At 44.4% G+C, this 13,247-nt stretch overlaps 1 protein-coding gene across 1 annotated transcript in view; it reads right to left on the bottom strand.

The window, feature by feature from the left end:
* The window catches only part of ATP9A (ATPase phospholipid transporting 9A (putative)), a 63,636-nt gene that overhangs the window by 18,194 nt on the left and 32,195 nt on the right, over positions 1-13,247 (bottom strand). The window contains exons 14-15 of the mRNA XM_040608540.1: positions 11,286-11,498; positions 6,019-6,180 (exon numbers count right to left, since the gene is read on the bottom strand). Coding sequence (XP_040464474.1) covers positions 6,019-6,180; positions 11,286-11,498 — 375 coding nt within the window. The remainder of the gene's footprint in view (positions 1-6,018; positions 6,181-11,285; positions 11,499-13,247) is intronic.

Genomic DNA, 13,247 nt, shown 5'->3' with positions numbered 1-13,247 from the left:
GAGTGTAAGCTGGGCCACTATTACCGTATCTGGAGTGGCCTCAGCAAGCGCAGCGCTGAGCTTTCTGCACAACAGTCACAAAGGGGTCTGCACCGGCTCAGGCTGAGGGTCCATCTGGCGCAGGATCTTGTCTCGGGGCCAAAAGGAGGTGCCGATTCAATCGCAACTACTCGCAGTAAGAATTAATGCTTTAGAAAAGGACGTTCAGCTTTTTAATCAGCAACAGGGCATCTCCATGCAGACAAGCCTCAATCCTGACCGTGCAACTTTGGAATAACTGCTAGCCCTCACCTTGAAAATTTATTTCATATTTACCTGAAACAATCACACAGATGCAGAAAACTTAACACAGTAAAAAAAAAAAAAAAAAATCACTCTAGTTTACCCCCTCTGTTGCATTGTATGGCATTAAGCATAATTAAAGTTTATGCTTGCCACAGAAAGGTTAGATTGCTGCCTGCCTTGTCTGATACAAATAATTTGTAGGCTGCAAGCAAAGCATATTTACATTACCACAAATTAAAAAATCCCTTCTAACCAGGCAGATACTTAACGAGGTCACAGTTATTAGTACTACAAGCTAATGGAAACCCTGGCAATTTCCTCAAAGGAGACAAAACAATGAGTAAGGAACAAACTGCTCTGTAAACCAAGATAGCCACCAGGGATAGGAAGAAAATAAACTTAACATGCAAAAACAAAAAGCCCAGGAAAGACTGGAAATAGACAGCTGTGAATGAAGGGGGGAAAGCACTTTAGGAAAAAAAGAAATTAAAGAAAAGCACAGCGGACACTTTTTCATTCTCACACTATTTAATATATGTATCAGTCTGTTCCACTGTTACAGAAAGTAGTGGCCAAGGTTCTCACACAAGAAGAGCTCGAGTCGGTAGGTAAAAACCTAACGTCCTGCGGCACTGGCAAACCAGAGTTTACATCCACAGCAAAAAAACAAAGGCAAGCAGGACCTGCTGCAGGTAAACGTAGAGAAGAGAAGTAAGCGTCTTTGCTAGGGAAATTAAGAAGTAGTGAAAGATAACAAAGCTCCTTTACTGAACATTGTTGCCAAGCTCATAATGATATTTGCAAGGAAGATTCTTATAATTAAGCTTAAGCATGGTTTTTCATGTCCTGAAACATCCAGCCTTCATTTACGGATACCAGATACCCACACATCCCACATCCCCAAAGCAAAATGCTTGTCACTACCAAAACAACTGGAATCTGCTTAAATAAAAGACAATGCTTTTGGCAGCCGCCAAAGGTAAAGGTTTATCTATTAAATTATTTGATTAAAAAGTGTCTAACAACATCTCTGTAGGAAACTGAATAAAGACTCCACTTCCCGTGCTGCAGAATTGGCTTAAGATAGTTTAGATTTTTTGTCCAATATAAATACTGTATCAGCTATCTCCTTGCATTAGTCATTTCCTCTCACCAAGTTCAATAGGAGGTTAGTGCGTTCTCATATTATGGTAAGATCACACTATAACTGGCAAATCTCTGTGCAGATTTACATTGTTTTGGAGAGGCATCTTTTTCCACCGTGGTCTGACTCTGGCCACAGTTCAAAGACTTCTTTCAATTCCAGATATGACAATAGCGCTATCTTTGCTTTACAACAAAGATCATTCCACACGGGTAAGGGGAAAAAAAAATGCAAAGAAAAAAGAAAATGGAAAATATTGTGGTCAAACAAGGAGGCCTCCTTTTAAGGAGAGAAGTCAGTAAACAGTACGGTGAAGAGTGGCTGCTTTGGTAGAACAAGACTTCTTAGAATTGAAGTAATCAGCTACAGAAACGACAGTTGATCACAAGTAAACAAGCACATATTGCAAAAATATCCCAAACACAGCAACATCTGCTACTTGTTTTCAGCATTGACTACTACTTATTTACTAAAGTTATGTGTTGAAGATCTTTCTATAGAAGCCAGAGCAGACAAGATCAGCAGGGGAGGCAGGCGTCTCTGCCAGCAAGGGCTTCATAACAGCGTTACTGGGCTGGATGCAGGCACCGCCTGCTGGAACGCTATACCCAGATCGTACAGCAAGCCTGGCGAGGCAATTGCGACGGCTCCCACTAGCCAAAAAAAATTGCAGTTTATAAGAATGGGCAATCCCTGTACAGATGAGCAGAAAACCATTTGAATTCTGCTCGCTCAGTCCTGAGTGCAGCTTCATTCTGCCGCTTCCCTCCCCTCCCCAGCTGCTCACTGTGCCGTTGCCTTCTGGATACTTCACACGACTTTCCCTCCCCTTACTTCTGCTTTTTTAAACAAGCAGCACAGTTTTAGAAGGTTGACTGAAGAGGTAAACACCTTGCAAGTTGTGGATCAAAACCAGATGGAGTGCCTACACATGCATACATGTATGTGTAATAAAAGAAAATTGTATTTGACAATTACCTATTTATAAACTCTTCTTTTTTAAGATTAAAATGAAAACCCTGCTTGAAGTTATTGTTTTGGGAGTATACAGGAATGTGGCAAAGTAACACCCGGGCAGCCAGCATCTGCTCCTCAAACCTTACTTCTGCACAGGTACATAAATCGGGAGCTGATCTCAGTGCCTTAGCAGCAGCTCAATGGTTGCAAAACAAAAGACAGACAATTAACAAGCACAGCAGAGAGGGGACAATGCTTCTATCAACAGTATTGACAGTCAGGATCTGGGCTTGATGGTGCTCTCACTGACCACAAGTGGGAGTTTTGCTGGGCTTGGCAGCAGTAATACTCTTAAATACAGAAATGCAAAATAGAAACCATTTTCTTCCTAATGGTGCAGAATGTAGATAACAGGTAATTTAAAAGGAATAGGCTTTAAACCAAAGAGGAAAACAAAAAGAGGAATCTTTTCCACTTACACGAGAAAACTTCAGGGCATCCACTTCTCTGTGGAGTGTATAAACACAATGTAATGAAGCATACCCTGGCTTCAATGCTTAGCCCACTTCTTACACCTTTGATAACACAGCATCTCATCAGAAGTTGCACTTACAGTACGCAATGGGGAGGGAGGTTGTGTATCCCTCCCTCTTATTGCTAATATTTTTATTCTAGGTCTTGAAAAGGTTGCCTGAAGTCTCCACATCATTTTCACTACAAAAATAATTAACCTGAAGTATTTACACTTGCTGTATTTAAATGGACATGCACTATACGTGTTGCAGCTATCCCCCATGGCACGAGATGTTTGCTCGTGGGAAGACTGATGACTGTTTTGACGTTCAGTGGCATTCGGTTGGATCTCTAGATTTGCAGATTGAACACACCGATTACTTCATACATGCTCAGCCTATCAGCCCACTTCAACTAACATTCCTGCCCTTGGGCATGTTTTAATATTCCAAACCCTGGAATAACTTGAAATACAAATTTGCCCCCCCTGCACAGTACAGTGGTGTGTGATCCAGAACTTAAAAGCAGTTTCTTGAGCAACAGGAGATCCAGGTCCAAAATACTCAGGTAGGGTAACACAAATACAGCCATCTGCATGAGGTTTAATGATTTTCAATCTGCATTAAACACAGCTTGTCCTTCATGGGTTTGTGAAAGCAATGATATGTACGTATCACAGTTCCATTTTTATCACCAAATCTCTTGGTAACAGGAATATTGAAGCTCTCCATAATATTGGTTGTTGATGAACGCAACCCTGCGTTGCTCCATTTCACATCATCCCCTCACGGCGCTGTTTCTGACAGGGACTGTGCTCTTCCAGGGGTCCAGAGAAGCTGAGACTTGTGAAGATACCAAACATCAGCCAACAAAGCAGACCAAATTAATCTGCTACCGATGAAGCAGGCGCATGTGTGTAGTACTGACCCCAACTGCTCGTAACTAAAACCAAAGGCTATTCCTCCTGCTGTCCTAACTTAAAATACACGACGCAGAAAGTATTTTTACACCCTATTTCCAGAGAACCCAAACCAAACATGCAGCAACCCAGTACCACAAAGTAAACGGGGGAATAGGAGGGGAAGAAAAAAAAAAGAAGAAAGAAGAAAAAAAAAGAAAAAAACCCACCCATCATACTTGTTCTCCCCACCCTAAATAACAAAGCTGCAGATCCCACGAAATGATACAACAAATTGTATTTTGCTCTGGATTATAGGTTTCATACTCATGTTTTAGATTCCTGGTACCAATTATCTGTCTGTACTCTCATTTTAAAAAAAAAAAACATAGCAAGGATGTTTTAATTATCTCCAAAAGAAGTATTCAGACTGCTTCACCTTGTTTGCTTCGCAGGGAAATGGAAGTGCCTCACCATGTCTACGTTTGTTTACCTTACTAAGGTTGATTGTCTAGCACTATCTCGAAAACTAATGATGATAATGGTGACAGCTGATCTCAACTGTTTCTAGCACCCACGCTTTCTTCTTTTTAATGTGATTTTTTTTTTCTAAGACTCCAACCTTATACTCTATTTGTATATAAAACCACAAAGTTACACATGCAATTTCAGCTGGGCATGTATTTAACGTGCACAGTGCCTGCTGCTGCTGCTAAAGGTACTTGCACAAATGCACCCTTTTACCTTAACTCAGCTATTTCCAAGCCCTGCTCACAAAACCATGTTCTCAGCACAGCTGCAGGCTCTGTTAAATAGATTTTTTTTTAAAATCTCCACGGTTCCGTGCAGCTACAAGCGTTTCCCCCTGCAGTGCTGTACTTCTACAGGGTCTGAGAGGACTTTCAATGCCTGGGAGAGATCTGGGGAGCTCTTTCACAAAACCACTAACAATATCCCAGTTATTTGTTGTGGGGATCCCCTCTCTCCTTCCCACTTGCTGCCACCTCCGTCACCCCCTGTTGTTCCACCACATTTGCGCTGGTGATGCAGTGTAAGCTGGACCCGTGAACCTGCTGGGATTCCTGCTCCTGGCTGACCCCGAGGTGGGGAAAGCACTTGTGACCTGGGTTGACTCACAGCCTCAGCGCATTGTATAGCCCCCCCCCAGCATGGGCATGACGGGAAGGGCAGGAGCTTTTGGACAGACAAAAAGAAAACCGCAGGGACACAGAGCAAGGCTTCAAAGTCAGCTCAAGATTCCCTGAGACGCTGCTGTGCCTGCTCCCCTGGAGAAAGCAGTCCTGCCCCTTCCGAGCTCCTCTTCCTCCTCGCTGTGTCAGCCACTGGGGGAAGGGACACAGAATTCGGGTCCTATGGGACAGGGTAACCGTGACTATTTCTTTGGCTGTCAATGCTGCCTTCAAGATTTCCTGAAAAAAACAGCCTTACCTGAGAGGTAACATGGCATCTGTGCTGATTATCAAAGCTGCTGAGCCTTCGTTCAGCGCACACAGACAAAACACTCAGATTTTACTGCTCTTACACCCCACCAGTGCCTCCTACAGCTCCTTCTACCTTGCACACTTGCAGCAAAAATCCTCTCCCAACATCCCGCTGCATCCCCGGGGCCCTTGGCTTCACAGTCGGAGGGAAAGGCTCCAGCTCCCTCTTCTTTCCCAGCACCCCCCCGGAGGCCCTGCTGCACTGGCAAGGAGCCACTTCCACGGCTGGTGGCAGTGCTGGCTGGACACCTGTCCCCAACCTGCCACTGTCCCTGACGATGCAGGCACAAAACTACGCAGGCAGCTGTACAGCAGAAACCCACCCCCGAGTACATCGCAAATTATAACTGTGAGCAGGAAGGAGCAGCTGGAAGAAGCCAGAGCTGCAGGGGACAGACACAGACACACGCCCCAGTGCCCGAAGCCTGGGCTCCTTCATTATTTTGAGCAAGGGACCGAAGATTAATAAACTGAAGATGTCCCGGGGCGCTACAGCACTTACCGTCCAACACGGCCAAGGCAAAGGATGTATCGCTACCCAAACCCAGCAAGGAGATGCTATTAGCTCCAACCAGAGCACCAGCATCCCGCCTGAGGCAGGAGAGGCGGCACATCTCAGGCAGGGCGCACAGCACAGCTGAGAGCCGGTGGTGGATGTGTTCCACGCTGCATTAGCAGGAGATTCACCAAGCCACGAGGGCTGACCCGAAGCCACTTACCCGCACGATGATCCCCATGCGCTTGCTCTCGTAAGTGAAGGGGAAGATCTGGAGGATGGTGAAGTTCAGGATGTGGCCACCCGGTGTCCTCAGCTGCACGGAGGACTGGTCCCTGCCCACCAGCGTCAAGCCCACGCTCTCGGTCCACTGCACCAGGGCCACCTGCCAGGAGAAGGCCACGGTGAGGGCAGCCAGCCCATGCCACGCCACCCCGGGAAGCACCGGGGGAGGGGGAAGGATAGCAGGTGGGGGCTGCGAAGAAGTTCCTTAGGCATTCCTGGAGCTATAGTATGGATCTGTTCATAGTGCTGGTGCTCCTAATAGGGCTCTTCCAAGCCAGCTTTTCCTCAAGTTAGAAGCTTACTAACCTTATTTTTGGGGTTTGGGCAGCCCAGCTCCTGTCCGATTCAGCTGCCAGGCTGTCCCAGACTCTCAGCAGGAGGTGCTCAGCTCCCTGCCTTCGTCTGCTGCATCCTGAAGGGATGCCCTTAGCAAGGGCAGGCGCTGGTACCCTCTGTCTAGGCTGGGGTGTCCTAACCTCTACACCAGGTAAATTTCTTCACAAACGCTTACTTTTTGAATGTGCTATTTCCCAGCTTGCTGTTTATGACATCAAGAATTCAAAACGATGCATTCACCCTGGGCTTACAATATCAAAGCCAAAAACACTAATGCAGGGCACATTAAAAATTCATATTAAAAAAGCAAGCAAACAAAATGAGCTGTGTTCTACTCTTATCTCTTCAGTAGTAACAGTGCATCAACAACTTCCAACCTCTGTACTCAGCAGCAAGACAGATGAAGGCTGGCTCAGATACTTTTTAGCAGAGAACCCCTTTTCCCCAAACATTAAAAAAACCCAAACAACAATCAAAAAACCTAAAACAAACCCCAGATTTTTCCAGGCACACACCAGAACTCCTTCAATTGAACTTCTGTGGGTATCATTTTGATGGCAGTTTCCAGTATTTAAGGACCTGCAACACCCAATTCTTTACAAGCTTTCACTAGATTACAACCGGAGTCATGACAGAAGACCAAAGCCTTTAGTCTGCCTCCCTGACAGTCCCCCCAGAATCCCCACCTCAGCTGACACATCCATCTCAGACCGAGCCTGCTGAGATCCAGGGCTTTAACTCCAGAAGCTGTCTCAGCAGTAACGGATGGGAGCAGCAGCTGACACGAGCCCATGTATCACTGGCCTCCAGAAAGGATCAAGGGATATTTTCTCAAAACAGACATGAAATACTGTAAGTATTTTACAGTGACATTTTCAAAAGCATGAGAGTGCTGGGCACATGGTTGCTGCTGACTTCAAGGTTAATCTTCCCTTGTGCCTTTCAGGTTCTGCCTTTACTGCCTTGAATGACCGCAAATATCTTAGAAAAGAAGATGGAATTTATTTTGGGAAATCACATATATGAGATACAAATAAAAACAGAACCTATAAATACTTGCACTGAGTCAAGATTTTACTAGATTAACTGATACAATTGGGTCTAATTGGAGAATCTTTTGTGAACTCAGCTTCCCTTCATCCACAATTAGGCTTAAAAGACAACATAAAATAAACTTTTCCTTCCATAAAGTAGATTTGAATCACCAGACAAGAAAAAAAAAATAGTTGAATTGGCTTTGCCTTGAAAGACCTTTAAATCAATTTGAATCAATATTTGGTTTAATATTAGCAAGTTTTTGCAAGCTTATTCACAAAGATTACAACAAATCAAAGGTTCTTTCAAGCTTATCTTTTGAAAAAGTTCCTTCAAGCCACCCTTGGCGCATTAAAGTGTGCAGTCAGATAATCCTCCTAACAACCTCCTCGAGCAGAGATGGAGCTTGGGTTTCTAATTGTTTGGTTAAAAAATAATTATCAATAATATTTCACAGCATGATGTTATGTGACATCCAGCGTGCGCAGCACCGGCTGTTGATTCGCCCATGTTGGAGAGCTGCAAACGCCAGGAGATACAGCTCCCTGCTCCCATCTCAGCCCGTTATGGCATATCCTTTGCTATTTTCTTTCACAGACAACTCCTCCCTCCTTCCCTGCCAGCGTCTCACTCAAAGCCTATGTCAGGAAGCATTTAAACCTCCTGACAGAAGAGCCTTGCGCAGAGGAACAGCTGGATGAGCAGCACGTCAGAGGTGCTGCATCACGCACGTGACACGCTTCAAGCTAATGCAATGCCAGCCGAAACAGACCACAAAAAGGTTTGCCAATGGAAGGGGAAGGGTAACAAAAGAACCCCCCCGGCTCTTGTGGCAGGTCTGGGCACCCCGGGATGGGGAGTACCTTCCCAGCCTGGTGCCAGATGGAAGAGGTTTACTCCGACTGTGCAAACAGATAACCAGAAGTGCTCTCAGTCAGAAACGTTAGAGATGCAAAAATATGTTTGCAGCTTAAACTGAGGAGATTTAAAAGCAGGCTTGAAATCCCTCAAACACCTTCAAGGGAGCCCATGCTCACTGATGAGGGGGAAATCAATAAAGTCCCTGAGCGCACTCCAGGATTTTGCCGCTCCGTGCAGGCCAAGTCAGATACACATCTGCGCGTTCGCGAGCACGGCAGCCACTGCAGCTCAGCACGCCATCCCCCAAACTTTGCTCTTTCCGACAATTAAATTACCCAAGCCGCCACTGAAGTTTATATCGACTAATAAATTTCATTCTAAAGAGACAAATTGATCCTTCTGTGCCATGAGTTGCTCTACAAACGTCCCATTTAGGGTTGCCTAGGCAGACAGACAACAGGCAGAAACCAATTGATCGGTGCACCCTTTCATGTCCTGGCAGCTGCAGCGGGTTGTCGGGGTTAAAGACTGTTTGCCCAGGAATCCCAGGCACTCTTATCTCTGATCAGATTATATCTATTTCATTTCCCCTGTTAGTTACTGTAAGGCTACAACTGACAACTGGCTTGCAGAGCCCCAAGGCTGTAACCGATATCTGAATAAAGATACTTCAAGACTTCTAAATGGCAGTGCGCACAGGAAACAAATTTAGGAAATCCTGCTTTCTGTTACAGGAAATGAATCCTATGCCAACTGGTAGAAATTACCCTTGCTGTTAAAGTAAAGAGAATACAAGTTTTTGTACTCATTTCATAAACTGACCTTCCCTGCCATGGCAATATTTTATTGATATAGAATTTCAAAGGCTGGCTTTAACAGGAGTCCAAAGCCATTCCCCTACAGGGAATGTTATTTAACAGCATCGCTCCTCTCAAGGACTCGACTTGTGCTGATCGTGCATTTTGTACCATCTAGTATGACATACACAGAGCACGTCTAAACAATATTTGTATATCTAAGACCTACAGACAAGATTTCCTCCGTGCAGCAAAGCATATCTGATTTCTGAACCCGCTGTAATTCTCTACTTAAGACACGACAAGAAAGGAAAAAAGAATTTAAACAATAATCTTGGAAGGATTAGTTATCGTGCTACAGCGAAACAAACAATAATCCCTTGGGTATTTGAGGCAAATTGCTGCATAAATATTTTAAAGACAGAACAGTATAAAGTGAAAAAGGGAAAGAAAAATCACTGATTTCACTATATACCACAGTATATGTGTAAATTCACAGAGGATCTGTGCAAAAATAGCCATTAAATGCTTTAGGAAGAAAAAAAAAACCAAAAAACCAACATGAACCAAACCCCAACTTAAACACAGATCACAAAAATTACCATCTGGAAATCATTCAGAACTCATTTCAATTCAAAGGCAGTTGCTTTCTGTAAGCTGTCTTTACAGGGGAGAGCAACACATTAGAGGAGAAAAGCAGGTAAGGAAAGCAGTGACCTAGATGATGTGGTGGGAGAGGACACAGCACACTGCTCACCAGTGTAAGTGCTTGTTGTCACTGTAGGCACATCAGTGCTGGGGGGGGGGGGGGGGGGGGGAGGGGCAGAGGGGAGCAGAGATGCAGCTTTTGTATAGTACAGACAAGACCACATTACACAAAGTGAATGAATTGCCTAACTTTGGAAGAAAAACTCTATAGGGAATATTTTGAATGTACATTAAATATGGAAACTCATTCTGTGTGCCAGTCGTTCAGTAAGAGATGCAACAACCTCCAAATCCTCACACAGCTGGGCTTCTAACAAATAAATTGATTTCTATGCAAACAACTTCTCACCTCTAACAATGAGGAAAGCCAGCTTCTCTTCTGATGTCAAAGGTGAAAAGGTTATTATGAGAGGCAAATCTGTTTTATTTGGGGCAATAAATGAAAGAACCCTTCAAATGTAGTCAAATGGGCGATATGATCTCATACTGTTAACAGGATTCTTATGATTCTTATGGGAAGTTTCAAACTCCAGACTCTTTCAATGGCACCGAGCAAGTATAATTGTACAAATCAATAGAAAACAAATTGTTTTACCTTGGTTGCACCAAAAAAGGTGTATCCAAGAAGTGTAGCCAATACATAAAACCATATTTTATTCCTCCCGTCTTTGTCACAGAAGGAACCAACACCGCAACTAGATTTTACAAATTTTGCAGAGGGTGGCAAAGAGCACTTTAATCGTAAGTCCTGTTTTAAACCTGCTCTCTCAAGTGTTCAGGAAAAGTCTCGAGCAGGTCTCCAGGGAGCCATAAAGTTTCTCTCTAGTTCACCACCCCGCGTAGCCCTGGCGGGCTGGGTGCTGGCAGAGGACCGGCAGGGCACAGCTTTGCTCCCAGCCAAACTCTTGTGCAATTCGCTCCCTCGGCAGAGCTAATCGGGGCTCTGGGTCTGTCCTGCATGGAGGGGACATGCCCAGGGTTAGCAGTACTACCCAGTGTGATTTACAACTTTTCACTTGGTCTGGAAGTTCGAACACCTTGCAGATCAGGGACAGGCTGACTTACGGGGGTGCTCTAACCCCCACCCACAATTCACCCCCCCACACACCAAACAAGACCAGATTGCCTACGACTGACCAGTGTGGTCAAAGGGACTCGTGGCATTGAAGTGCAAAATATACCTTGGACAAAAGGTGCAGAAACACAAGCAAAACCCTGCGATGCAGGGGCTGATAAAACAGCCAGATCTCAGCCACCACGTGGCTCTGTAGCTTCAGGCAGATTTGGCTGAACCCTATCAGCTGAGAGGGCACTTACACTCCGTTGATGGGTTATCGGTGCAATAAATGCATTAAAATATTATCCCCTTCACTAGACTGGAGTACTTTCACCAAATAATTATTTGATTTTGTTTTCAGTCACAAGCAAGGTCGTATCTATGTTGTTATACACCCAAACAGATACCGACCTCATCAGGACTGGAGGCCTGGTAGACTCTGCAGGAGTCCTCGTAGTGTCTCTCGGCTTCAGCCTGGTCCGTCACCCCGTTGGACTCGTAGACCGGCGTCACGTTGTGGCACAGCGCGATTGCCTTCACCGCCTCGTGCACTCGGCTGCTCATGGTTTTACGCACCTTGGTGGCCAAGGTAAGGCCCTTCACGGCAGGTGGGTCCTGAGATTGCTTAGAAAAAAGGAAAGCCAAATTAAATCTTACTGCAGAAGAGGGAGTTTTAAATCAAGTTTTCGCTTCAGTGAAGACCATACATACAGCAGCTGTGCAGCCTCTTACGCCCCCAGGAATGAGACACACTCTTCCTACACCTTAACTCAGACCATCACAGGGAACACACCCCAGCATAATTCATCTTCTTTATTATTCTTACTGGTGAAGTGCCAAAACATTTACCTAAGCTGTTGGAACAGGACCCTTTGCCGCAGATCCACCGAACACTGATTTGTGAAAGACTGAAGTCAGAAGACTCAGTGAAACCACTTTTTGCTCCACAAAAGACCAGTGGCTTTGAAAATTGAAAGTCAATTAGTTTCATGTGCAACGGAATATAATTGCTGAAACCAGAAAACAGATGACTCGTATGGACCTCAAAAACCTTAATGACATTCATTTAATTTTTAATACTATTTTTAGTATCAGAATGGGAGTCTTGGGATAATTGCACAATTACTAAATTATCCTGGTTGAAGAAGGGACACACAGTGATCCAGTTTCCTGCTCTGTTAACCTTTAGTGTCAAGAGGACAAAAGTTTCGCTTCCAGGTCAAAGGCCACAACATGGTAAAAATAAGAGCAAAGAATAAGAACTACAGTTCAAAATGAATCATTGCCAGCAAATGCTTCTCATTATAAGGAACCTTACTTGGTAATTATACATGTTTTATGAGACATAACCTTTACCAGTGTAATTCCACATGCTTTTTTCCACACACTGTGGTTAGGATGCGTAAGATCTTCAAATTTAATATTGCTGTTCATCAGCACCGTTGCAACGGGTTTTAACCAAATCAACCAGCACAGACCCTTGGCAGAGGTGCAGACTGATGTGACGCACCAGCCACAAACTGGACCAGGTGGTCACCCAAACATTCTTGACAAATATTGAATACCTTGGCAAATAATTAACCAACAGTCAGGTTTTCTCTGGAGATTTGAGTACAAAATGAGGGAAAATGGATCTGAAGTCTGTTTTTTAAGTACAGTTCAGTCATTTAAGGGTCTCAACTCCAAGAGAAGAACCAGATGCCAAGAAGGCTGTGAAAGCAGAGGAGGGAAAAAGAGAGAGGTGGCCAAAGGAGTGACAAGTTACCTGAGACAGATGCCAGTGAAAAAGATAATTACTCAAAATACCAGGTATTTATCAACTACCATATGCTTAGTTAAAAGCACATTGCAGCCCGACAGTCTATGCAGGGAAGAGCTACACCACCAAATGCATCACTGAGGCCAAGAAAACCTGCTGTGCATCTTCACCACCACGAACAAAATCCAAAAATGAAGATCCCATTGACAGTAGATGGTGCCTTTTCCCAGGCCAGAATGCTGGCTTCACTTTCAGTTCATGGGGGTATAGAAAGCGTACTTCAGTCTAAAATCTCTAGAGCAAAGCAAAGACAATGTGCCATGAAAACCCCAGTTCCTGCATGGGGTGTGCAGGCTCAAGGAAAAGCACGGGCACTTTGCAAAGTACTTCTGTGTTTTCCATAGGAATGAAGCAATTCCACAACTACGGAGAAAGGAAAACGCTTGACACATGACACAGGAGTAGTAACCCATCACTAATGCCTGCAGACTGCATCTCCAGAATCACATATTACAAAAGAAAAAAAATTGTCAGTAGGTCACAAAGAAATTATTTCTAGCTGCAGTTGAGAGAATGGTTATTAACAGAAAATGAAAAATAATGCTCCCCTGACT

Source organism: Falco naumanni, chromosome 10 (genome assembly GCF_017639655.2).
Source record: "Falco naumanni isolate bFalNau1 chromosome 10, bFalNau1.pat, whole genome shotgun sequence".
Lineage (NCBI taxonomy): Eukaryota > Metazoa > Chordata > Aves > Falconiformes > Falconidae > Falco > Falco naumanni.
The sequence above is the reverse complement of the archived record's forward strand: the minus strand, read 5'-3'. Positions and strand labels throughout refer to the sequence as shown.